Source organism: Bubalus kerabau, chromosome X, assembly GCF_029407905.1.
Source record: "Bubalus kerabau isolate K-KA32 ecotype Philippines breed swamp buffalo chromosome X, PCC_UOA_SB_1v2, whole genome shotgun sequence".
Taxonomy (NCBI): domain Eukaryota; kingdom Metazoa; phylum Chordata; class Mammalia; order Artiodactyla; family Bovidae; genus Bubalus; species Bubalus kerabau.
Window position 1 is genome coordinate 129,099,150 of NC_073647.1, and position 27,889 is coordinate 129,127,038.

At 41.9% G+C, this 27,889-nt stretch overlaps 1 protein-coding gene across 10 annotated transcripts in view; it reads left to right on the plus strand.

Annotated features, from left to right (window-relative positions):
- LOC129639096 (uncharacterized) overlaps window positions 1-27,889 on the plus strand; it is a 229,641-nt gene that overhangs the window by 50,003 nt on the left and 151,749 nt on the right. The window contains exon 3 of one of the 10 annotated variants that reach the window (XM_055563983.1): window positions 21,788-22,560. The exons of 8 other annotated variants lie outside the window; for them this stretch is intronic. In XM_055563983.1, the coding sequence (XP_055419958.1) occupies window positions 21,788-22,164 (377 nt within the window). In that variant the 3' untranslated portion in view covers window positions 22,165-22,560. Of the gene's footprint in view, window positions 1-21,787; window positions 22,561-27,889 lie in introns of those variants that run through there. One more of the 10 variants, XM_055563984.1, reaches the window with a different exon arrangement.

Below are 27,889 nucleotides of genomic sequence, written 5' to 3' on the forward strand. Positions count from 1 at the left end.
GGGATGAAGAGAACACCCATGAGCAAAATGTCTGCTGAGAAGCCCCTGGGATCTTTACAGGTCTGCCCCTCAGATTCTCTGATTTCATGTGATGCATAAGAAGCAGTTTTGATCTCTAGATTTAAATATCTTTGCTGTTTGTACTTTCCTTATCATGCTAATCTTATTTGGAGATATTTCAGCTATTTCTTCTGAGAGAGGGTAATGGAGCCATAATTTGATTCTCTATTCTCCGCTCTAGGCTGTTCAAGTTCTTTTTTTTATGTTAAATTTATCGTACTTTTCTCTATATTCATACATATACATTATATATATATTATATATGCATATATATATATAGTGTTTGATACCATTACATTCTGCCACAACAGAGATTTTTCAAGGAGAGGAGACACATTCTTGGAGAATCACCCACATTGAATGGACTTTAAAAATCTTTATTGTTTCTCTGATTACAAAAGAATGCATACTCATAAGAAATTCAAATTTTACCACAAACAAGTAGAAACTAAAAGCTCTGAATACCTGGCGTGTATGTTAAAGGTACTGTTAAGAAGTTAGGGATGCCTTTTGCTCATGTTTTTTATATTCAAGGGCATATTAAAAAAATACTCTGACTGCTTTTTATATAACATTCCACACGTGTATTAAATCCATTTCCCGTGACACATGGCCTGCTTGGCCAGGAGATGTGGTGGGCCTTCCAGGGAATGGAGCAGAGCCTTCCCTTCTCTTTTTTTTCTGACTCCTTCTCCATCTTGCACTGAGATTTATAAAGCAGAGAAAGAGACTATGAGAAAGAGACTACACATGCAAAGAGACCTTAATAAAATAAGAAATTTATAATGGTCACAAAAGACTGTACAAGAATGTTCATAAGTTTTCCTCCTAAATAGCCCCAAACTGGCAGTGGTCCAAATTTCCATCAGTTGGAGAATGGATCAAGAAGTTGTGGCATATTCATACAATAGAAGACCTCTCAGCCATGAAAAGGAAGAATCCGCTGATCACACAGCATCATGTGAGAAGCTCAAGAACATTTTGTTGAGCAAAAGAAGCCAGAATTAAGAATACATACTATATGATTGAATTTACATGCAGTTCTTTTTAAAAAAATACTTATTTCTTTATTGGCTATTCAAGTTTTTAGTTGCAGCATGCGCGATCTTTAGCTGCGGCATGTGGGATCGAACCTGGGCCCACTGCACTGGCAACATGGAGTCTTAGCCACTGGACCACCAGGGAAGTCCCCATTTATGTGCAGTTCTGAAACAGCCTAACCTAATCTCTGGTGATACAAGTCAGGGCAGGGGTTGACTGGGATCAGGACCGGGGTTGGGTGTGGACAAGGATTGGCTCCAAGCAGGTGGCACAAGGAACTTTTGGGGATGATGGAAATGTTTCATATTTCACGTGAAGTGGATTTCCATGGGCATATACAGTTGTGAAAATTCATCACTGTGTCTCCTCCTCATCTATGCCTTCTATCACATATCAATTACAGTTCAGCAAAAGTAATTTTAAAAGCATGCCATCGTATGTGAGGGGGACACATGGTATATGGCTCTGTTATGAAATAAGGGGCATGCTCCTGGATTCGACTGCAGTGGTAGGGACTGCAGTCACTCGCCCCTCACTGCTGCTGGTACCTTCTGCCTCAGACCTCCTCCAGTACCAGGAACATGCTGGATCATCACTGAAGCACTGCCCAAGGGTTGCTGTCCCTGGAGGCCACCCTCAAGCAATGGGGATCATGAGCCCATGGATAAGTAATACACCAGCCTGCCAGGTGGACAGTGCTAGGTCTTCAGTAGGCTATTCAGGGGTCTTGGTGGGATCGAGTCCCTGAAAACGGATTCAAGCATCCTTACACTGGCTCTTTCTTCCCCGTCTGGCTCCCCTTTAACTTTCATGTTCACACTTTGGAATCCCCTCCCCAGTAAATGACCTACACCCCTGTCTCAAGCTCAGCTTTCTGAGAAACCCAAACTAAGGATGGCACCATGGTGGCAGGAGAGGAAGTTGCTGTGGTCTGTGCTTCAGCATTCCCTTGCTCCTTTATTCCTCTCTCCTGTCTCCTCTGACTTAAGCATTTCTCTGACTGTATTTTAGGAAAAATAGAGGAGAAGGAAGATGCCTTAGAGGAGGGTTAGTAAGAAATCTAAGGTTTTTTGTTTGTTTAGCAAATGCTTCTGAGAATCTCTGGGGATGTTTATGGTGACTGTACACAACTCTGTGAATACACTAAAAACTGTTGAATTAGCGCACTTTAAAATGGGTGGACTGTATAGTATGTAAGTTATCTGTAGGTAAAGTTGTTTAAAAAAAAATTAGTTCTGGTCCAGGCAAAGGAATGAGCACTGATTTTAGGAAACAATTTTCTCCTGTTTTAAATTTGGTTCATAAAATCTCAAGAATCATAAATAGTGGAGAGAGAATAGTACACCTGCATTCATATATTTTTCCCAGATGTCCTGTTTCCTGAACCTATTAATGAAATTATTTAATAAATATCTAAATAGTAATTAGAACTGTGTGCATCTGGAAATGCAATGATGAGTAGGAAGTCACTGTTCCTGTCTCTTGGAAATTAGAATCTACTGGGAAAAAATAATAGAAAAATGGGCAAGAAATGACAAATAAGATACTTAGAAATGGCATAGTAGTATAAATTCAGTTCTTAATTCAGAAAAAGAAATATATTTCTTTTAAAAAGAAAGCAATGTGTGGATTGGGGCACTCTGATCTGAGAGCCTCGAGTCCTTACATTTCCTGTGGGCAGAATTGGACAATGGCCCCCAACCCTCTAAAGGTCCAAGGATGTAGAAACTGGTCTAAGGCACAAAGATGGTCCATAATAGAGGCTCATGTATTAACTGTATTTTCTTTATTTAAAAAAAAAATACTTTCATATTATAATGCACTTAAACAGTATTTCTTTATTTTTGTCTGTGCTGGGTCTTTGTTGCTCACGTGGGCTTTCTCTAGTTGCAGCGACAGGGAGCTACTCTCCAATTATGGAATGTGGATTCTAGGGCCTGTGGGCTTCAGTAGTTGCTGCTCACAGGCTCCAGAGTGTGGGCTCAGTAGTTGTGGTGAACAGGCTTAGTTGCTCTGCGGCATGTGGGATCTACCCAGACCAGGGATTGAACCCGTGTCCCCTGCCTTGCAAGGTAGACTTCCAACCACTGGACCTCCAGGGAAGCCCTTAACTGTATTTTCTGATTTTCTGTCTTCTTGATGCTCTGACATCTGGGGCGCGGATGACAGGTGACCAGAGGGTAATTGTTCTTCCCATGGTCAGTTCATTTCTAGGGATAGCAAACAGCCTTTCATGTGCAAACTAACCAGTCCAGACCACACACAACCCCATCTCCTCAGTCTGGCCTTAGACTCCCAGCTAATATTCCCCTGCCTTAATCACCCCAGGGCGAGTATCAGATCACTCAGGGCAGTGCCTCCCACCCAAGAGCTTGCAGAAATGATTCAAACTAGCCAATCCTAAACCAGCATACCCTGCCCTGCCTTTATGGGAAAGGCTTCTCCCCACATTTCCCCCTCACTCCCTCTGCTTCCTGATCAACCCTGGTTCCTCTTGGTGTGGCCCGGCATGGTGGGACATGGCCCTTCCTCTGGGGTTCAGTGGCAGTCATCTCCCAGTCTCTTGGTCTCAGCATACACCACCTGAATAATACTGAACTCAACCTTGTCAAACAGCTCACTGTAGGTCAGGACGAGTCTTCACAGAGGAAGAGAACTAGAAGTCTGTACAGGTGGCTCCCTTTTTGCCCAGAGCCTGAGCATTTGGAGGGAAGATTCATTCTGCATATAAAATACAGGGAATGATCAAGATGGATTCAAGCATGCTGATAAGCATCCCTAGAGATGCTTAGAAATGTTTGGTTTAAAAAAATTGGGCTCTCTTCTAATTCACTAAGTGGTCAGGACTCCAACATCAACTTAACATGTCATGAATTCCAGGGAATTTGTTAAAACAACCTTACATTTGTATAATTAAATAGCATTATATGTTTAAATACTGAGACACCACTGGGAGGATTTTTTTAATTTTAATTTTTTTTTAAACCAAAAACATTTTGTATTGGGATATAGCCAATTAACGATGTGGTGAGAGGCTCAAGTGAACAGGGAAAGGACTCAGCCATACATGTACCTGTATCCTGGGGGAATTTTTTTTTAAGCAGTCACATTTTCTTCTCCTTTGATTTATTGTAGAAGGCTGCAGTCCATGGGGTCACTGAGGGTCAGACAAGACTGAGCGACTTCACTTTCACTTTTCACTTTCATGCATTGGAGAAGGAAATGGCACCCCACTCCAGTGTTCTTGCCAGGAGAATCCCAGGGATGGCGGAGCCTGGTGGGCTGCCATCTATGGGGTCACACAGAGTCGGACATGACTGAAGTGACTTAGCAGCAGCCGCAGTTATAAATAATACATTCTCATTGTAAAAAAAAGAAAAAGCTACCCAAAATACTCTGAGAGAAGGATAAAGAGAAGAAAAAAAAATATGAAATTTCTCTATCATATAATAACTACCATTATCATTTCAGGTTCTGAGAAAAACTCTCTCTCCCAATACTTGGTACAACACAGAGCTGTTTCTGGGGAAGAGATGGGTGAATATCCTCAGGGACCAAACGGTCTTCTGAGAGAAAAGAGACTATGATCTCTGTCTCTCTTCTTTCATGGTTTGAAATGGTCCTGATGGAGTTTTGTCACTGGCAAGGCCATGAAAGGCCCCAAAGGGACTCACCACCACAAGAGAAGAAGCCTTGATGAGTGATCGTGGTCCAGTACCAGGCCCTCCATGTGGGTGGATGAGAGATTGTTTCTGACACAGGGTGTGTGTAGTTCAGGCTGGAGGTCTTTCCTGATAAAAGATGCTTTAGGGGTAATAACTGAGCATGTGTATATCAAGTTGGTCAGAGTTAAATAATTGGCTAGAGTGCTATTGTCCTTGGTTGAGGAATGTCTGTGGCCTGCAAAGGTCTTTACTACAGTAAGGGTCACAGCTTGTAGTGACTTTATGGGTGCCACAAAGCAATACCTGTAAGAGCGAGAGGCCTGTTAGGGATTGAACAAAAAATATCTAACATTTCATTCCAAGTCTGGGTGTGTCATATGCCTTTATTTAACCCTATCTACTTATTTAACCCTCACAACAATCTAATGAGATGGTTACATTAAAAATTAACTCCCATTTATCTGTTCATAGACATCTAGGTTGCCTCCACATCCTGTGTGTGTGTGTTAGCATCTCAGTCATGTCTGACTCTTTGTGACCCCATGAACTGTAGCCCACCAGGCTCCTCTGTCCATGGGATTCTCCAGGCAAGAATACTGGAGTGGGTTGCCATTGCCTTTTCCAGGGGATCTTCCCAACCCAGGGATCGAACCTGAGTCTCTTGAATCTCCTTCATTAGCAGGCAGATTCTTTACCACTGTGCCACCTGGTCCTAGCTATTGTTAAGTAGTGCTGCAATGAACACTGGGTTACATGTGTCTTTTTCAATTATGGTTTTCTCAGGATATATGCCCAGTAGTGGGATTGCTGGATCATATGGTACTTTTATTCCTAGTTTTTTAAGGATTCTCCATACTGTTCTCCATAGTGGCTATCTCAATTTTTATTGCCACCAACAGTGTAAAAGGGTTCCCTTTTCTCCACATCCTCTCCAGCATTTATTGTTTGTAGATTTTTTGAAGATGGCCATTTTGACTGGTGCGAGTTCAGTTCAGTTGCTCAGTCTTGTCCGACTCATTGCGACCCCATGGATTGCAGCACGCCAGGCTTCCCTGTCTATCACCAACTCCCAGAGCCACTCAAACTCATGTCCATCGAGTTGGTGATGCCATCCAACCATCTCATCCTCTGTCGTCCCCTTCTCCTCCCGCCTTCAATCTTTCCCAGCATCAGGGTCTTTTCCAATGAGTCAGTTCTTCACATCAGGTAGCCAAAGTATTGGAGTTTCAGCTTCAGCATCAGTCCTTCCAATGAATATTCAGAGTTGATTTTCTTTAGGATGGACTGGTTGGATCTCCTTGTAGTCCAAGGGACTCTCAAGCGTTTTCTCCAACACCACAGTTCAAAAACATCAATTCTTTGGCACTCAGCTTTCTTTATGGTCCAACTCTCACATCCATACATGATAACTGGAAAAACCATAGCTTTGTCTAGACAGCCCTTTGTTGACAAGTAATGTCTCTGCTTTTTAATATGCTGTCTAGGTTGGTCATAGCTTTTCTTCCAAGGAGCAAGTATCTTTTAATTTCATGGCTGCAGTCACCATATGCAGTGATTTTGGAGGCCCCCAAAATAAAGTCTCACTGTTTCCATTGTTTCCCCATTTGCCATGAAGTGATGGGACCAGATGCCATGATCTTAGTTTTTTGAATGCTGAGTTTTAAGCCAACTTTTTCACTCTCCTCTTTCACTTTCATCAAGAGGCTCTTTAGTTCCTCTTCGCTTTCTGCCATAAGGGTGTTGTCATCTGTGTATCTGAGGTTATTGATATTTCTCCCAGGAGTCTTGATTCCAGCTTGTGCTTCATCCAGCCCAGCATTTGACATGATGTACTGTGCATATAAATTAAATAAACAGAGTGACAATATATAGCCCTGATGTATTCCTTTCCCAATTTGGAACCAGTCCATTGTTCCATGTCTGATTGCAACTGCTTCTTGACCTGCATACAGATTTCTCAGGAGGCAGGTCAGGTGGTCTGGTATTCCCATCTCTTGAAGAATTTTCCACACTTTGTTGTGATCCGCACAGTCAAAGGCTTTGGCGTAGTCAATAAAGCAGAAGTAGATGTTTTTCTGGAACTCTCTTGCTTTTTTGATGATCCAGTGGATGTTGGCAATTTGATCTCTGGTTCCTCTGCCTTTTCTAAATCCAGCTTGAATATCTGAAAGTTCACACTTCACATACTGTTGAAGCCTGGCTTGGAGAATTTTGAGCATTACTTTGCTAGTGTGTGAGATGAGCGTAATTGTGTGGTAGTTTGAGCATTCTTTGGCATTGCCTTTCTTTGGGATTGGAATGAAAACTGACCTTTTCCAGTCCTGTGGCCACCACTGAGTTTTCCAAATTTGCTGGCATGTTGAGTGCAACACTCAATATGACTCAATATGACTTGTGTGAGGTGATACCTAAAGAAGCTGTGGTACATATATACAGTGGAATGTTAGTCATAAAAAGGAACACATTTGAGTCAGTTCTAATGAAGTGGATGAACCTAGAACCTGTTATACAGAGTGAAGTAAGTCAGAAAGAGAAAAACAGATATTTTATATTAACACATATATATGGAATCTAGAAAAATGATACTGGTGAACCTATTTGCAGGGCAGTAATGGAGACAGACATAGAGAACAGACTTTCGACATGGCAGGGAAAGGAGAGGGTGGGAGGAATTGAAAGAATAGCATTGAAACATATACATTACCACATCTAAAATAGACAGCCAATGGGAATTTGCTGTATAATATAGGGAACTCAGCTCAGTGCTCTGTGACAACCTAAAGGGGTGGGATGGGCTGAGGGGTTGGGAAGGAGGCTCAAGAGGGAGGGGACATATGTATACCTATGGCTGATTCACATTGTTGTATGGCAGAAACCAACACAATATTGTAAAGCAATTATCCTCCAATTTAAAACAAATTTTAAAAAATCAACTCCCATTTCCAGATCAGCAGGTGAAACACGCAGTGCAGAAGCAGTTAACAGTGTTACTGAAGGACTGTGTGAAATTGTACTACTGTTAAAAAATAGTCACTTTCCTCTGTACAAACCTCATAGAGAAGTATACGTCCCTGCTCCATTGATTTAAGACTTGACCAGGGCGCTCCAATTAGCTGTTCTTACACAACTAACTACCCCAAAAGTTAGTAGCTTAAAGTGCCACTTCATTGTTTCTCATGATTCAGAGGTTTTGCTGAGGCTTAGCTGGAGGTTCTTCTGCTGGTCTTAATTGGAATCTCGCCATGCATCCATATCACCTAGGATCTAGCTGAGACTGGAATGTTGAGGATGGCCTCTCATCTTTCAGATCTTCACTTCACACAGATTCTATTCATTCTGTAGTCCAGTCTGGAATTCCTTCCAGCATGCCAACTGGGTCCTAAGACAGAGGACATGGAAGTGGCCAGCCTTCTTAAGACTTGGGCTTGAAAATCCTCAAGTGACACTTCTTACCAGCTTGGTCAAGGCAAGTTCACAAGGGAAGTCTAGGTTCCTGAGGATCAGAAATAAGTCCTAATTTTTGATATGTGAAACAGCACATACAGGGAAGGGAAGAATTGATGGTAGAAACCACGCCATGTAACTTACTTTTAGCCAAAGGAGTGTGAATGGATGTGACATCTTTAAAATTGTTTGCGTAGTATGAATTCATCTCTTTTGTCTTCCACTAGAACGGGCATTTGGAGAAGGCAATGGCACCCCACTCCAGTACTCTTGCCTGGAAAATCCCATGGATGGAGGAGCCTGGTAGGCTGCAGTCCATGGGGACGTGAAGAGTCAGACATGACTGAGCGACTTCACTTTCACTTTTCACTTTCATGCATTGGAGAAGGAAGTGGCAACCCACTCTGGTGTTCTTGCCTGGAGAATCCCAGGGACAGGGGAGCCTGGTGGGCTGCCGTCTATGGGGTCACACAGAGTTGGACACGACTGAAGTGACTTAGCACCAGCAGCAGCAGCAGAACAGGCATTTCTCATGATTGCTCCTTCAGTTAAGAAGACACATGGGAAAAAAATACACATGGAACAGACCCCTACCATGACCCAGAGTCAGCAGCATAGTCACAGGTACCCATAGCTGCCCATATGTCAAATGCGGGAGAAATATATACTTATTGTTGTAATTAACATTTGTTTGTTAGGTGGCATAACCTAGGGATAGCTGACTAATACAGAGATGGAGCTAGGATTTGAACTCAAGCAATGTTGTTTGAGAATTCAGTGTCTTAGCCTGGATTATACATTTCACCCAAAAGCAGTATTTTAACTTGGGATCAAAAGGAAGCCTTGAGGGTTCTGAGACAAATTGGGAGTGTTGGAGAGGCGCTAAGTGAGACATTCTGCAGATGTGAAGAAGTAGAGGCTCTTGCAAGACACTTAATTATAATCAGGAGATGTGATCACGTTTATATCAGAAGCTGTGCAAGTGTGTCATTCTGCTTACTCAACTAATACGTGCCACACATCTCTCACTTCTACTATACCTTAGCCCCCATACTACAGGGGGCTTTTACTATGTACTTTTATTATTTATCAATTTTTAAAATCTGGAGGATAGAAAAGAATAGTAGAAGTAGATTTCTCTGTAAGGGAGTGACATTGTGTGTGTGTGTGTGTGTGTGTGTGTGTGTGTGTGTGTTAGTCACTTAGTCGTGTCTGACTCTTTGTGACCCCATGGACTGTAGCCTGCCAGGCCCCTCTGTCCATGGGATTCTCCAGGCAAGAATACTGGAGTGGGTTTGCCATTTCCTTCTCCATACTCTCTTCCAAATTAGCATTGTAAAAGTTTTGCTGATATGAAAGGTTAAGATAAAGAAAAGTAATAAAACTTTGATTTTAAATATTGAAGACTTCTGTACACCAATTCAGTGGTCAACTCTCAATTTTCGTGTTACCTGACCAGTCAGTGTGATGAGACAGAGTTGAGCAGCCATCATCCATTAATTGCACTTCCTTCTGTGTGGCTTCTGAGACACTCTACCCTTGGGTTTCCTCCTACCTCTCTGGTTGTTCCTTCCCAGTCTCTTTTGCCGGCACCTCCTTTCCTCCCTGCTCTCGTAGGGGAGAGTGTCCTGGAGCTTTGTTTTCAGTCATTCTTTCCTATGTCTACACTCATTCCCTCAGTGAACCCATTTCATCTTAAAATGATCAGATATTGTGAAAGTATCAATGACTCCCAGATTTACATGCAGTCCAGACCTCTCTCCTCGACTGCAGACACACGCATCCTGCTGCTTATTGGACAGCTCCATTTGTACATCAGACAAACATCTCAAAATCATTATTTCAAGCTGAACTCCTGATTTCCTCCTATTCTCCTTCTCATGGCCTTTTTTTTTTTAATTTTATTTTATTTTCAAACTTTACATAACTGTATTAGTTTTGCCAAATATCAAAATGAATCCGCCACAGGTATACATGTGTTCCCCATCCTGATCCCTCCTCCCTCCTCCCTCCCCATTCAGCCCCAAGCATCCAGTATCGTGCATCTCATGGCCTTTTTCATCCCAGTTGACGGCAGCTCCATCCCTTGGCAGAATTACTTCTGCCCCAAGCCTTGGAATCATCTGCATTTCTGTCTTTCGTACTCCACATCCAATCCCTCCAGAAATTCTATTGATTCTACCTTCTAAATAGATCCACAGTGTTCTCCCTTCCCATTACTACCCTGGTCTGAACCCCCAAACTCTCTCACCCTGCTGACTGCAGTTGCTTTCCCATGGGTGTTCTTGCTTCTACCTTTGCTCACTAGCAGTCTGTTGTCAACAGAGTAAACAGACTGATAGTTTGGCATGCAGGATCAGGGCACTTCTCTGCTTTTCATTTCATATTGAAAACCAAAGTCCTCAGGGCTGGTGCACTGGGATGACCCAGAGGGATGGGATGGGGAGAGAGGTGGGAGGGGGGTTAAGGATGGAGAACACATGTACACCCATGGCTGGTTCGTGTCAATGTATGGCAAAAGCCACTACAATATTGTATGGTAATTAGACTCCAATTAAAATAAATAAATTAAAAAAAATAAAGAAAACCAAAGTCCTTACTTTCACTTTTAAGTCCCTGTATATGGTCTGACTCCCACCAGAGTACCTCATCTTATATCATGAGTGTGGATATACATCTAGACACATTGTCGGTACATCAATTAATGACACCAGTTATAGGGAAATTCTTCAATGCCCACGTCCTGTATAAGGTTAGGAAATGTGTTTTCAGAATAGAATTTTTTAAAGTTGGAAGTCCAGTGAGGTATTGTTCATATTCTCTTTGTTTGTTTGACTGCACTGGGTCTTCATTGTGATGTGGGGGCTTTTCTTGTGAGAGTTCATGGGCTCTAGAGCACACAGGCTCAGTAGTTCCAGCACACTGACTTAGTTGCCCTGCAGCATGTGGGATCTTAGTTCCCTGACCAGGAACCAAACCCACCTCCCCTGCATTAGCAGGGGACCACCAGGGAGGTCCCTGTGTTCATATTTTCCACGAAAGCAGGTAGGAGAGTCAAGCTGGAGAGGAGTTTGGCCTCCCTCACCAAATTCTTGTGTTCCTGAACTGGGTTGAATGCATTCAGCAGCCCTCAGCTACACTTTAATGGCACATGGCCACATCTGGCTTCTCTGAGCTCACACAGCTGTTCTGTCAACTCCCTGTAGGTTTATGTCCCCTCCTCTTCTAGGAAATTGCACTGCCTATTGGCAATTAGCCCTAATGAAGCAGCAGGAGTTTCCTGAGGGGAATACATTGCTGACAAGTATAATTACTATTAGCAGCTGTGAGGCCTCTGGCTCTGTGAAAGTAACCCATCCACCTGTCAGAGGGTGCACAGAGACTGCCAAAGCGGCACCTAGCAGCCAGTCCAGCACGCGAAGCTGGGCCACCGTGTGATGAAAACAAGAAGCTGGCATTTGGAAGCCAATTGAGAGCATTTACTTCAAAATGTTCAAATGCCTGCAACCCAGCAGCATGGGTTGTAGAGCCATAGCAAATCACCCATTTGCATCTTTCAGTTCAGTGTGATCGCTGCTTCTTTCAAGCTTTCATAATGCCTGTCTTTACTTAGAAAGGAGCAGGTGCCCCTGTAGGAATACAGGAATTTCTAATTGTATTTATTTTTATCAAGAAAGAAAGGCAACAAGCTTTGCTAGTGTTGAATAACTGCCTAACCCTGGTTCTTTTTCTGGGTCGATGTATGAAACCTTCAGGTCCCACTTCTGGGGGAAGGTTAGGCTCTCCAGTGCCTCACTTTTGGTGATATATTTCTATGCAAGACTGAATATGGCTGCAGATTCTTTTTTACTCCTGAGAGGTGGAATCTGATTGCCCTCCCACTTGAGTCTAGGCTGGCCTTAGTGCCTTAGTTGACCAGCAGTGTTCTATGCTAGTTGTGGGTCTAGCCTATAAAAGGACTAATAATTTCCGCCTTGCACTTTTAGAACCTCAGGGCAACCATGCTCTGAGGAAGCACAAGCTAGCCAAATGGAAAAGCTGTATGGAGAGAGAGTTGCCTGGCTGGCTGTACACAATCAAATTATCCCAGCTGAGGTCCTGAACACCATGAAACAGACATTAACTGTTCCCACCATCTCTTGTCCAAATTCTTAACTCACAACATTTTAATTTTTTTTAATTTTAATATTTAATAATAATAATATTAAATTATTGTTTTAAGCTCCTGTACTTTGGGGGTAGTTATACAGCAGTAGATAGTAGAAAGAGTTACAGTTGTTGTAAGCCTAGCTGAGAAGATTTACAGATTATACTGACAAGTTTGAATGGACTCGTGAGACACTGATAAAGGCTTCAAGAGATTCTTACCATGGATCCTCAGATGGATGAAAATATCAAGAATAATACAAGTAAATGGAGCAGCTGACACTCCTCCTACATTTGGAACTAGGTCTTTATCAGTCATATTATGAAGTAACAATAGTAACAATCTTATAAAATCTAACAAGTTATCCAGAAAGTTGTAAATTATTAAAGAAGACCATTTGAAAAGTTAATATACATCCACTGTCATTAACAGTATACATCACCTTAAGTGTATATCAGTCTTGAGAAGATTAGCTAACATGAAGCTATCATGATTAGCTAAGATATTTTAAGATGTTAAAAGCTAAATATTCAGAACATGAAGCCAGACTTCTACAATTTGATAACAGAAGTGTTTTGGGGGACCATGGAGAAAATTAAAAGAATGTTTTATTTTACCTTTACCCCATCCTTTAAAAATGGCTCTTTTTATGTGTTTTATTATTCCTACATAAACGGTAATGAATCTGCAATACAAAAGAAAAAAATCTCAGGCAATGTGGGAGACCTGTGTTCAATCCCTGGGTAGGGAAGATTCCCTGGAGAAGGGAATGGCAACTCACTCCAGTACTTCTGACTGGAGAATCCCATGGCCAGAGAAGCCTGGTGGGCTACAGTTCATGGGGTTGCAAAGAGTCAGACACAACTGAGTGACTGACATATAGAGTACATAGTTATATATAAAATTTATATATTTATGGTTATGCCCATTAATGTAGAAATTATTATGAAATATATTGTACATGTAAGAGTTTCAAGTGCACACATGCAAAGTAAATAATACCAATAAAATACACATTCATGGACCTGCCCTCCAACTTCACAGACTGAACATTTTGAAGCCCCCTGGAGATCCTGTCCCTAATCCCCCAGGTGACCAGTGGCCTGGATTTTGTACTGACAATTAGCCCATTTGCTTTATAGGTTTTTCTTTAGAAGAAAGAAAAGAGAATTTTATTCGAGCCAGATAAAGGATTATAACCCGGGGAACAGATTCTAGGGAGCTCCAAGAACTATTCCATTTGTCGGGAATTAGAGATACAATTTTATACATTTTTGAGACAAAGAATTTATGTATCATATTGACAGATTAGCCCTGTACATAAAGTTGATCAAAGCTTTTTTTTTTAAAATCAGTAATGTGTGTATAGAGCAAGCCTTTGATCAGTACAACCCCCTGTATGGGATGAAAAAGAAATATTAACCTTAAAATGACAAGACTGGTGTCTGAAGAAAGGGACCATATTTCTCAAAGGTTGATTATATTCTCCTCTGAGGAGGTCTGGTTAATGTAGAAGGTAGATGCACACTTCACACTTGGAAAGGTCTACTACGAAAACGGCATGTTATCCTTTGTCCTTCCTAGTTTGATTGTCCTGTTGTAGAAAACTTTGTGACTCCTCCTCCTCATTTGCCTGCCGCTTTTACGCAGTATAATGATCAGAGATTTTTTTTAAGATTTCTTTATTTATCTCACTGTGGTGAGTCTTCATTGCTGCACGCAGGCTTTTTTCTAGTTGCAGCGAGCAGGAGCTACCCTCTAGTTGTGGTGTGAGGGCTTCTCATTGCGGTGGCTTCTCTTGTTATGGAGCATGGGCTCTAGGGCACACGGGCTTCAGGAGTTGCAGCACGTGGGCTCAGTAGTGGTGGCACACGGGCTTAGTTGCTTCGTGCCATGTGGGATCTTCCCAAAACAGGGAACTCATGTCCCCTACATTGCAAGGTGGATTCTTTCTTTCTTTTTTTAACTTGGTGGAAAATTGCTTTACAATGTTGCATTGGTTTCTGCCATACAACAACTCTAATCAGTCATAATTATATGTATTTCCCCTCCCTCTTGAGCCTCCCTCCCTTCCCTCCAACCCACACCTCTGGGTCATCACAGAACACCAGGCTGGGCTCCCTGTGCAAGGCAGATTCTTAACTACTGGACCACCGGTGAAGGCCCCTCCCTTTTTAAAGCTGCACATGAATATATTTCTTAACAATATGTTGCTTAGTTTTCCATGATTGGGATGGTCAACAATTGGGTTCATATTGGTTGCATTCTTTGGTGACCTGGCTCTTTCACTCAATTTTGCATCTTTCCGCCTCATTCATGTTGATGCATGGGGCTGCAGTTTGTTCATGTCCATTGTTGCAGAGCATCCCAGTGTATGAATATATCTCAGTCCGATGATCTTTCTGCTGCTGATGGAGACCTGGTTGTTTTCAGTGTTTCTCTCTGAAGAATGAGACTGCCATAAGCATTCTTTCTACATCGCCTAGTGCATGTGCAAGAGGTTCTCTAGGGCGTATACATAGAGATGAAATTACTAGATCATAGATATGTGCATGTTAAAATTTTCTTTTCCAAAATTGAGCTTCTACCAGCAGCAGATGAAAGTATACATTGTTTTACATCTTTTGGTCAAGCCTTGTTTATTATCTGATGTTTTGATTTCTCCACTCTGTTATATGGAAAATGGTATCTTATGACTTTAATTTCTATTTTCCCGAATATTTGCAAGACTCAGCATCTTTTCATATGTTCTGGCCATTTTAATTTCCTTTTTGGTGAAATGCATTGTCTTAACTATTATAGCCATTAACTACAACTTGGTATCTCATAGGGCAAGTCTGCCCACTTTATTTTTCTTCTTTTGATTATTGTTGGTTCAGTTCTCTTCTGTATAATTTTAGAATCAGCTTGTCAAATTCCACACTAACCCTGTTGAGTTTGTGATTAAAATAGCATTGGTTGTATAGATCCAGCTGGGAAGAAAGGACATCTTTACAATACTGAGTCTTCCAAATCAGGATGATGCTCTATTTCTCCACTTATTTAAGTTTTCTTTGGTGTGTTTAAGTGGTGCTAGTGGTAGGTGGCTCAGATGGTAAAGAATCCACCTGTGAGACACCTGGGTTCAATCCCTGGGTCAGAAAGATCCCCTGGAGGAGGGCAAGGCAACCGACTCCAGAATTCTTGCCTGGAGAATCCCTATGGACAGAGGAGCCTGGTGGGATATAGTCCATGGGGTGGCAAAGAGTCGGACTCGACTGAGCGACTAAGCATGGCACAATGGTAAAGAAACCCCCTGCCGATGCAGGAGATGTGGGTTCAATCCCTGAGTTGGGAAGATCCCCTAGATTAGGGCATGGCAACCCATTCCAGTATTCTTGCCTGGAGAATTCCATGAACAGAGGAGCCTGGTGCGTTACAAAGAGTCAGACAAAGCTGAGTAACTGAGCACACACACATGCACGCACATACAGTATTATAATTTTCCCATAAAGGACTTACTCAGCTTTTGCTGAATTGTTTCCTAGAAACATTTATCTCTGCTGCTAATTTAAGTAGCACTTTAAAAAAAATATGCCTTGTAATTAATTTTTTCTGAGATATAGAAGATCTGTTGATTTTTTTTTTGAGTTTGTATTCAGCAATCTTGCCAATCCACCTTATGAATTCTAGTAATTTGTCTGTAAGTTAAATTCTTTACCGGCTGGTAGATCAGCTGGTAAAGAATCTGCCTGCAGGAGATCCCTGTTTGATTCCTGGTTTGGGAGATCCCCTAGAGAAATGATAGGCTACCCACTCCAGTATTCTTGGGCTTCCCTGGTGGTTCAGATGGTGAAGAATCTGCCTGAAATGCAGGAGACCTGGGTTCAATCCCTGAGTTGTGAAGATTCCCACTTCAATATTCTTGCCCGGAGAATCCCCATGGACAGAGGAGCCTGGCGGGCCATAGCACATGGGGTCACAAAGAGTTGGACACAACTGAGTGACTAAGCACAGCACATCTGTAAGTTCTCTTGATTTTTCTGCATAGGAAATTGTAATCACCTGCCCAGAAACGTGTTTTTCCTTATCAGTTTGAAGACTTTTTTGTTTTTAGTCTTATGATACTGGCCAGAACCTCCAAAACAATGCTAACTGGAAGCTGCGTTAGTGAGCTAAGTTACAAGCAACCTGAGAATCTCAGTGCCATACAAAAAAAGTTTATTTTTGATTCGTATTTTTTGCCCCTGTTAGGGCGGCTGTAGCCTCCAGGCCATTTTCATTTTAGAACCAAGAGTGAGGGGCATCCCCTATCTGGGGCATTGCTAAAAAGCTCAATATGGTGGAATCTCACTGTGGTTCTTAAACCTTCAAAAGTGGAGCGTATCATTTTCAGTCAGTTTCATTAGCCAAAGCAAGGTTATTGGCTGAGGTGGACACCAATATAGTAGGGATGTTTAATTCTAAACAGGGAGTGTCAGCAAGCATTTTGAGCAGTAATAAATCTACCACAGAAAGAGTACCCCCTATATTTTACTAATAGGAGTGCAGCATCAAAAATGTTTGAAGACCACTGGGTTAGAAGAGCAAGTCCAACTTTCTCTTTGAATTATTATGGCTGTCTCCTTCTATCAGCTCCACCTTCTCCTAGCTGGACGTACCTCTTTTTTGCAGTCAAATGTGACTTTGTTTCCTTATCAGTGATTGCTCATATTTCTCCATATTTACACTTTTGCTCCATTGGTAATACACATACCCCTGTTCACAGTAACTCAGTCATGTCCGATTATTTGCAATCCCATGGATTGTAGCCCACCAGGCTCTCTGTCAATGGAATTCTCCAGGCAAAAATACTGGATTGGGTAGCCATTCCCTTCTCCAGGGCATCTTCCCGATCTAGGGATTAAACTCCAGTTTCCTGCATTGCAGGCAGATTCTGTACCGTTTGAGCAACCAGGTGGCACTAGTGGTTAAAAAAAAAAAAAAAAAAAACACCTGCCAATGCAAGGAGACATAAGAGAAGTTGGTTCGATCCCTGGGTGGGGAAGATCCCCTGGAGGTTGCACAGCAACCCACTCCAGTATTCTTGCCTGGAGAATCCCATGGACAGAGGAGCCTGGTAGGCTACAATCCATAGGGTTGCAAAGAATCAGACACGACTGAGCAACTGAGTACACCCACACATTCTGTTTCAGGTAGGGTCCCTCTCTTTTTTCAAGGTTGCTAAGTCACTTCAGTCATGTCCAACTCTGTGCAATCCCATAGACGGCAGCCCACCAGGCTCCCCCGTCCCTGGGATTCTCCAGGCAAGAATACTGGAGTGGGTTGCCGTTTCCTTCTCCAATGCAGGCAAGTAAAAAGTGAAAGTGAAGTCGCTCAGTCGTGTCCGACTCTTAGCGACCCCATGAACTACAGCCTACCAAGCTCCTCCGTCCATGGGATTTTCCAGGCAAGAGTACTGGAGTTGGGTGCCATTGCCTTCTCCTATTTCAAGGTTAGGTACAGAAACAACTCCTCCATGAACTCTTCATTGAATAAGACCAGTTTTCCTTACCAGAATCTCTAGTGTGTGGCCTCCATATTACAGGAGAAGGCAATGGCACCCCACTCCAGTACTCTTGCCTGGAAAATCCCATGGACAGAGGAGCCTGGTAGGCTGCAGTCCATGGGGTCGCTAGGAGTCGGACATGACTGAGCGACTTCACTTTCACTTCTCACTTTCCTGCATTGGAGAAGGAAATGGCAACCCACTCCAGTGTTCTTGCCTGGAGAATCCCAGGGACGGGGGAGCCTGGTGGGCTGCCGTCTATGGGGTCTCACAGAGTCGGACACAACTGAAGCGACTTAGCAGCAGCAGCTCCATATTACCAAGCCATTGATTAACTATATATTGCATTCTAGTGTTCTGGAGCATTGTTGTTGTTCAGAGCATTGTGTCTTTGTACCTCTTTAACTGTCAGAATTAAATGAGAAGATATGTGGAAACCTCCTATATGTAGTACCTAAAAACGTATATTTGCTTCATTATTTAAGAATATTCTCATGTTCTATATAGAAAACAAGAGAAATTGAGATAATAGGTGAAATAGAGAAGCAGTACATTGCTAATAGGTGGAGATGTATTAGACATGATAAGGTAAGTAGAGCATGTATGTTGAACAGTGAGAAAAAGGACCAAGTCAGACCAAATATTCAGACGAATTATAGATTTCTTAAATCAGCCACCCATTAGTGACACCAATTCCAGCCTCTCATATCCTCTGAGACACACAGACACAGTGTGTAGTAGTACAGTGGCTATTCAGTAGATTATCAGTGTATTATAGCAGTGGCCAGGCATACTTGTCCCTTCATCACATTGATAAAGGAAGAAGATATTGTCTCCAGGTAAGTTCCATTTGCTGAGTCTCCTTATTCATTCTTGACTATGATCTTTGTAACAACATCAGTAGGTGTTGTGACCAAAAGATACAGGACACATAAACTCTATAAAACCTATGATTCAGCTATTGTGGTCCTTCCATATCATTTGCTCCCCATTCCAAATGTGTTAACCCAGTCGATTGATAGCTTACAGTGAACAATGTCAGATTTGTGATCTTCGAAGATGAAGATTTAGCCTTGGGGCCAGGGACCAGGCTTGATCACTCAAGAGCTTTTGTGTAGCAGAGTTTTAATAAAGTATAAAAAGGAACAGAGAAAGCTTCTGACATAGACATCAGAAGGAGGATGGGGAGTGCCCCCCTTGCTAGTCTTAGCAAGGGAGCTATATACTTTTTTAATTGGTTATTACAATAAATCAAAAAAAATGTCTCAAGGTTGTAAAGATCTTACTAGATCCACTCCCACAATTTACATTTTAAGATGACAGGGTTAGTCAGAAGGTTCTCAAGAAGGAGAAACATGTCCTCAAGCAGGATACATGGTTGTCATTGGTACAGAGTTTAAGGGAAAATATATCCTTGAGTAAGATGAGTTGTTTTGTTGTGTAATCATCAGCTCTGGGCTTAAAGAAAAAAATGTTTGTCCTTTTCTCCTCCTTGAGAACCCCAGATCCCTCTCTCCTCCTTGGGGACTGCATACCCCTTTCTCCTCCTTGGGGGCCCTGGACTTCTTATCAACCTACCTAGGAATTGACTCTCTCACTATCTCCTTCTGTTTCCTTCTCACTGTACATTTTGAGTCAATTCAAATCCTGTAATTTGTACACTATAATTTGATCTTTGAGCTTTTCTGTTTCTTTGTCTTCTTGGATGGCTTTTCTGATAGTGTATGTGGAGTCTCCCAATTCATCAAGATAATTTCCTACCATGACAGTCCTATCACATGGTAGATGTTCAATCAATTTTAATAATCTTCATTTTTCCCCACTAAGCTCTTTGAAGGCAGCAACAATTTTTCTACTTTTCTTACATCCTCTCTAGCAACCAGAGTTGGACATATGATAAACATTTGACAAATATTTATTGATGGACTATTTTCCCAGTAGGCCTACTACTATCAAGTAGGCAAGGTGTGACAACGCTGATGTTACTAATTATCCTGAAACATATCATTTTATAGGTATACTTTCAGGTCTTAGTGTATATAATTTTGAGACAGTAGTGTTTTCCTTCATGTACAGTATTCCAAACAATTATCAATTGGGGTGTGTGTGCATGAGCATGCATTTGTATGTTGGTTGAGTTGTGGAAGGTGGGAGAGGCGGAGGAGGGCACTAACACTTATTCAGTTACTCTGTGATGTGGCTGCCTGGCTTTATGCTAGAGTTATTTAAATACATGACATTGTTTAGTCTATTAAAACAGTGGTTCTCAAACTCTAGCCTGCCTAGTACCCCTCTGTAAGGCTTGTTAAAGTACAAACATCTGGTCCCCACCCTCAAAGTTTTTGATTCAGCAGGTCTCAGATGGGGCCTGAGAATTGGCATCTCAAGTGCCTAGGTGGTGCTGCAGCTGCTCCTGTGTGACCACACTTTGAAAGTTCCTTTATTCTAACAACTCTGTGAGCTAGGTATTAGTCTACAGATGAGAAAATCCACTTACACAAGTAATATATATTTCTCAAATTCACACAGATAGCCACTTGGGAAGTCGGACTTCGAACCCAGGTCTTTCTGGCTCAAAATGCTGCATAGAGATAGAGAGAGGATTATATGATTGTTTTCCTTGAGTTTCAGGGAAAAAGAAACCTGTGGGGTCTTATAGAGATATATGTGTCATCTGCAAGCTCACGGCAAGGCTTCTGATGAAGTATTGTCTCAAACATTTGTTGAATCTAACTCAAGTGCTCTGAAGTCACTACCATTATCTCCTCTATCCTCTAAATACCTTTGATGGTCATGTGCTCAAAGCCAAATCCTTCATCTTCAGCTTTGTCTTGCCTTTCCACAGTGCCATTATGTCAAATGCTTCCCGCTATGTTTTCCATCTGTCCTCATATATCCACACCCTGTTTTCCCACAAAGTTAGTTCAGTGGGGATTCCACACAGTTGAGTTCAGCAGAAAAATCATATACACAAGTCTATTTTAAATCATAATTTTGTCATCCTCATCATGGGTTTTTCAGTCCCTTTCTGAAGTTCTACCTGATGGCCCTGATACAGAATATCATTATTAAGAACACAGATGTTGATTTATATTTGTGCAAACCTTTCTAGTTTTGAAACTGCTCAAAGATCTATATCCTTCTTATCCAATCTTCTCAAAAATTGTTTGAAAATATTATTACTAACCTTAATTTACAGATAAAACTGTAAAGTTTCAAGTAGGAGAAGAAACTTGGCTGAGGTTTCTAGACACACTCTAGGCACTCGTACATATTTTCTCAAAGAGTAAAAATAAAGCAGCTAATAAGAAAAATGGACCTCAAATCTTTAGCAGTGGTTCCCTTTTATACATTTTTAAACTTAAAATCCTTCTACAGAGAAGTATCTCATCAAATCCACTTTTTTTTCTTTCTTCTTTATTACCTAGATTAAAACTAAAATGCGACCTTGGAATGAAAGTGTTTTCTTTTTTTTATTATAAAGGACATTGTTGGAACAATTTATTTGTTTGGAATATAGGCTGTTGATTAAGTGAAAATATTGCATCAGTGTTAAATGTCCTTAACTTGATAACTGTGTCATCTTGGTCTTTGGACATACACCCTGAAATATTAAGGGATTAAGAAGCATAAAGATATAGTCTGTTCTCAGATGGTTCAGAAAAAATGAAAGAATAACACAGCACATATGGCAAAATGTTAAAAATGGTCAAATCAAGGTTAAAAGCATCTGGAAGTTCTTTGTACTATTCTCAATGATTTCTCTGGTTGAAACTTTCTCCAAACTAAGAAGTTAAGTAACAATAAGAAGAAAGACCACCAAGATTTAAAGCCTGTCCAAGGACATTTTGTGTTTAGCACCATGCCCCATCAGGTTCCTAACTAAGTCCTCTCACCACCCAGATGCTCCTGTCCTCCCTGAGGTTCCTCCATGGTGCTCCCTGCCTTGGAGCTGGAGATGTTCCGCCTCACCTTGTAAGAGGGTGACCAACTGTTCTGCTTGGCCTTGTTCTCTCCCAGATGTAGCTGTGAACATCTTGTGTACAGTGGTCCAAGTAAGAGAGGATGGGGACTTGGATTACGTCATTGCAAGTGGAAATGGAGGGAAGTGGAGTTTGGAAGAAGTGTTGGCAGAGTTTACTGATGGATTGTACACGGAGGGTGAAATTAAAAAAAAAAGGAAGCAAGTACTATCCCTCGAGTTCTGTCTTAAGAAGCTCTCTGGAAGGCAACCGTTGACAGCATTGAGGAAGGTGGGCAGCTGTGGGGAAGCCAGCTGAGAGACAGGGAGTCAGCAGTAACTCTTTGCCCGTATGAAGTCAGGTGTCAGCCACACAGCCACATGGAATTGCCAAAGAGACACCAGGAAATGTGAGTCTGGGGTTCCAGAGAGAGGTCAGAGCTGGGATAAGTCTTCAGTATATGGAGGACCTCATCTTGTGCTCGAAATGGAAGGAGGTGGCCTGTGCTTTTCCCTCGCTGCCAGTGCTGTCTGGATTTAGAGGTGGGGCTGGGACATAGAAGCCAGCAGTGTGAACCTAGTGAAGTAAGAGGAGAAGCAGAAGTGAAGTGAAGAAGCTCTTTTATCATGGAAGTATACTCGGCTCTGCTCCACTCCACCCATGGGACAAGTAACATACCTACTGTCATACATTTACAGTAAATCATCATAATCCTTAAATTCAAATAGCATTTCAGTAGATCAGAGGTTTTGACACTAGTTTTCTCATGTAACCTGAACAGCAGTCTTGCTGTATTATCTTGCTTGGAGATGTGTATTATCATCTTCACATTGCCTATGAGGGAGCTGCTAATAGACATGTTGAGTGAGAGTCCAGGGTCCCAGTGCATCTTAGGTTGTTGTGGTTGTTCAGTCGCTCAGTCTTGTCCAACTCTTTGCGACCCCTTGGACCACAGCATTCCCTGTCCTTCACCATCTCCCGAAGTTTGGTCAAACTCATGTCCATTGAGTCAATGCATCTTAGGTTGGGTTCCCTAAAAGCAATGCCTGGAGCACAGATTCTTTTTTAGGTGACACATTGAGTAAGTGCTCTTAGGAGAAGGGGAGGAGGGAAGCAGGATAGGGCAGCAGATGAGAGCTACACAAGGAAGCTGTCTTGATGACACTGGCAGAATGCAGCCCCATCTCAGGGGCGCCCTGGGGCACAAGTAGCAACACAGAATCGGTCCCCCCTTGAGATGGTTGGCGTTTTGTACTCTTTTGTCAGTCAGTTAGTAGCAGATGGCTGCTTCTGGGAGGGAGGGGGCCTTAAGTCTCCTGGGAGAAGGGGCTTCAGTTTATATGAGAGCAATTTCCTAGAGAAGAGGACAGCTGTGAGCAGCTCGCTCTTTCCACTCACCAGCAGCTAGGAGATGAGGGCACCAGCCAGGAAGGGGGCATCTGGACATTAGACCAGCCACACGGCTACTCAGTCAGTGCTCCTGGGCATTGGGGTTTGAACCTAAGTCTTCCAGGGCTTAATCCCTTGGAGTTAGGGTTAGGGTAAAGCTTGCCAGCTTCAGGCTGTACTATAAGATATAGAGTCTTTCACCAAGTGTGGGTTTTTACTATGGGAGGTGGAAGAATAAGACTGAAAGAGTAGGGAATGGACAGAGTATTGAGGGAGAGTTTCTAGTGAAGTAGGGGTAAGGAAAGATACTGGAAATAAAGGCTCAACTTGATTCTTTTACTGACAGTCTTATCTTCCAAGTCTGTGACTAGACATTTTCATCCTTATTAAATTCAGCCTCATTATCCATGTCTACCATATTAGAAATTTAATTTGCAAAACTGGTAACATGAAGACAAAAATGCTCAACTTTGAGATTGGAAATGAGAGGTAGGGTTGGTTGGGAAGAGTATTCTTGTGAACATTTAAAACATCTTTCTCTAAGACACCTACCTTGATTTCAGATGTTTTCATTATCATCTTTTCATGAGCTCACTTTGAAGACAATGTTGAAATTAGTTATACTTTGCTGTAAAACCTCCAACAACTTTCATGTCCGTTTTTCCCTTCTCCTGTGACCTCAGGATAATTAAGTGCCTTTTTCTCCCAAGAAGAAATGTGAAGCATGTGGCGAGCCTGCTGGCCTATTTGCTGATTTATGGGTCAAGTCTCTAGTTATTACAGACAAAATTTGAAAGTCTCTGATTAAGAAGCCCTGCTGATTTAAGAATCTCACTAGAAATATGTGCATAATGAATTATCCACAGATAATAATTCAAATTGTCTCTGGGTGATTCATATCACCCGCTTTTATTAAATTACCTATTTTCTGGGGGATATTCAGGTTTGCACAAAGTAAGATGTTGGAACGCACATATTATTAAAGGCTGAGCAGAAAACAATGTTACTGCAGAAGAGCATTTACTCCAAATTTAAAGCCAGTTAAGGAAATGACAACCCACTTTAGTACTCTTGCCTGGAAAATCCCATGGACAGAGGAGCCTGGTAGGCTACAGTCCATGGGGTCACAAAGAGTAGGACACGACTGAGCGACTTCACTTTCACTTTGTACAGGGCAGCGAGTATGTGTGTGTGTGTGACTTACACAGATGTTTTTAAGAAAACTTTCCGCTTCGTCCATGGTTGAGCGCTTATATGGTTTATTTTAAAAATGGTTTTTGCAAAAAGATAACCATTTTCTTGCAAGCACTGATAGAAGCAGGATAAAAATAATCAAATTATTTCTTAGGGGAAAAAAATGGAAATGGCAGTCATCAAGGTCCATTTTTAGCAAGACACATGGGCCTGACAAGGCATTAGTTATGAGAATGTGTCACTCTTAAATATGTGGGTTTATTTAACAATGGAACAAGTGGATATATAAAGAACAGAGCTCCAGGACTAAGAATTCCAAAAGACCTATTTTCCTTTTTTTTTTTTTCTTCCAGGAATGAAGCTTTTTTTTCACCCTTTCTCTTTTTATATAACAAAGGGAAGACAACCTTCACAAAACAGATGCATCAGTATTCAGGAAGGCAGATGCTAGGTTCAGAAAAGAGGTTCCCCCAGAGCCTGTGCCCTCCTCCCCTGGACCCCAGGGAGGGGGTGGGAACAGGGTGGGGGTGGCAGGTTTAAAAAGGGGCCAGGCCCATTTTCAACCCACAACCTGATCAAGAACTGCTCTCAGAGAGCCTGGCTGGCAGAGTTGAGGGGGAGGAATTCATAGCAAGCATGCAAACCTATGTGAAGCTCCTCCACGCCTTCTGCTTCTCCTCCACATTTTGATTTTTCAGGTTATTTTAAGGTTTTCATACCTCCAGCAAGGTGATTTATTATTATTGGGACTTTATATAATGCTGTATTTTTGCAAAGTGCTTTACAGTCATTTTTCTCTCCACATTGTGCACCACGCCTTCCCTCTCCTGCCACTATAATTGATTTTGGGGGCAGCGGTGCTTCCTTTCTGAGCGAAAAGGAGATGCTGTTTCTGATAGGAGGCACTTTCTGAGGGTTTTGTTTTTTTTTTACCTTTGTTTCTTCTTTGCTTCTCTTTTGATCTCATGCCCTGCAGCCTCCTGTCACCTTACGTTTCTTTGCTCTTCCTTAGACCTGCACTCACCACCCCCCCACACACACACCTTTAAGGTGTCCTCAGTCCCACATGGCCCTCTTGTTTTGGTCTCACCTCTGGGCTCCAAGTGGTCAAGAAACAGTGATCATTTCTGTGGACTTACTTTTTTAAACAATATATACAGATTTGGGTACAATTCTTTTCTATATAATTTAATTTCTAGTTTATTTATTTGTGGCTGTGCTGGGTCTTCGTCGCTGCATATAGGCTTTCTCTAGTTGCAGAGAGTGGGGGCTACTCTCTAGTTGCAGTCCACAGGCTTCTCATTGCGGTGGCTTCTCTTGTTGTGGTGCACGGGCTCAGTAACTGTGGTACACGGGCTTAGTTGCTGCACGGCATGTAGCATCTTCCTGGACCAGGGATCGACTTGCATCTCCTGCAATGGCAGGCAGATTTTTTTTTTAATTTATTTATTTTTATTGAAGGATAATTGCTTTACAGAATTTTGCTGTTTTCTGTCAAACCTCAACATGAATCAGCCATAGATATACCTATAACCCTTCCTTTTGAAACTCCCTCCCATCTTCCTCCCCATCCCACCCCTCTAGGTTGATACAGAGCCCCTGTTTGAGTTTCCTGAGCCATACAGCAAATTCCCTTTGGCTATCTATTTTACATATGGTAATGTAAGTTTCCATGTTACTCTTTCCATACATCTCACCCTCTCCTCCCCCTTCCCATGTCCATAAGTCTATTCTCTATGTCTGTTTCTCCATCGCTACCCTGTAAATAAATTCTTCACTACCATTTTTCTAGATTCTGTATATACGTTAGAATATGATATTTATCTTTCTCTTTCTGACTCACTCCAGTTCATATAATAGGTTCTAGGTTCATCCACCTCATCAGAACTGACTCAAATGTATTCCTTTTTATGGCTGAGTAATATTCCATTGTGTATATGTACCACAACTTCTTTATCCATTCATCTGATGATGGACATCTAGGTTGCTTCCATGTTCTAGCTATTGTAAATAGTGCTGCAATGAACAGTGGGATACAAGTGTCTTTTTCAATTTTGGTTTCCTCAGGGTATATGCCTAGGAGTGGGATTGCTGGGTCATATGGTGGTTTTATTCCTAGTTTTTTAAGGGCTCTCCATACCATCTTCCATAGTGGCTGTATCAATTTACATTCCCACCGACAGTGCAAGAGCATTCCCTTTTATCCACACCCTCTCCAGCATTTATTGTTTGTAGACTTTTTTTTTTTTTGGTCTCTGCTTTTTATTTTTTTATTTTTTTTAATTTTATTTTATTTTTAAACTTTGCATAACTGTATTAGTTTTGCCAAATATCAAAATGAATCCGCCACAGGTATACATGTGTTCCCCATCCTGAACCCTCCTCCCTCCTCCCTCCCCATTCCATCCCTCTGGGTCGTCCCAGTGCACCAGCCCCAAGCATCCAGTATCGTGCATCGAACCTGGACTGGCAACTCGTTTCATACATGATATTTTACATGTTTCAATGCCATTCTCCCAAATCTTCCCACCCTCTCCCTCTCCAACAGAGTCCATAAGACTGTTCTATACATCAGTGTCTCTTTTGCTGTCTCGTACACAGGGTTATTGTTACCATCTTTCTAAATTCCATATATATGCGTTAGTATACTGTATTGGTGTTTTTCTTTCTGGCTTACTTCACTCTGTATAATAGGCTCCAGTTTCATCCACCTCATTAGAACTGATTCAAATGTATTCTTTTTAATGGCTGAATAATACTCCATTGTGTATATGTACCACTGCTTTCTTATCCATTCATCTGCTGATGGACATCTAGGTTGCTTCCATGTCCTGGCTATTATAAACAGTGCTGCGATGAACATTGGGGTACACGTGTCTCTTTCCCTTCTGGTTTCCTCAGTGTGTATGCCCAGCAGTGGGATTGCTGGATCATAAGGCAGGTCTATTTCCAGATTTTTAAGGAATCTCCACACTGTTCTCCATAGTGGCTGTACTAGTTTGCATTCCCACCAACAGTGTAAGAGGGTTCCCTTTTCTCCACACCCTCTCCAGCATTTATTGCTTGTAGACTTTTGGATCGCAGCCATTCTGACTGGTGTGAAATGGTACCTCATAGTGGTTTTGATTTGCATTTCTCTGATAATGAGTGATGTTGAGCATCTTTTCATGTGTTTGTTAGCCATCTGTATGTCTTCTTTGGAGAAACGTCTATTTAGTTCTTTGGCCCATTTTTTGATTGGGTCATTTATTTTTCTGGAGTTGAGCTGTAGGAGTTGCTTGTATATTCTCGAGATTAGGTGTTTGTCAGTTGCTTCATTTGCTATTATCTTCTCCCATTCTGAAGGCTGTCTTTTCACCTTGCTAATAGTTTCCTTTGATGTGCAGAAGCTTTTAAGGTTAATTAGGTCCCATTTGTTTATTTTTGCTTTTATTTCCAATATTCTGGGAGGTGGGTCATA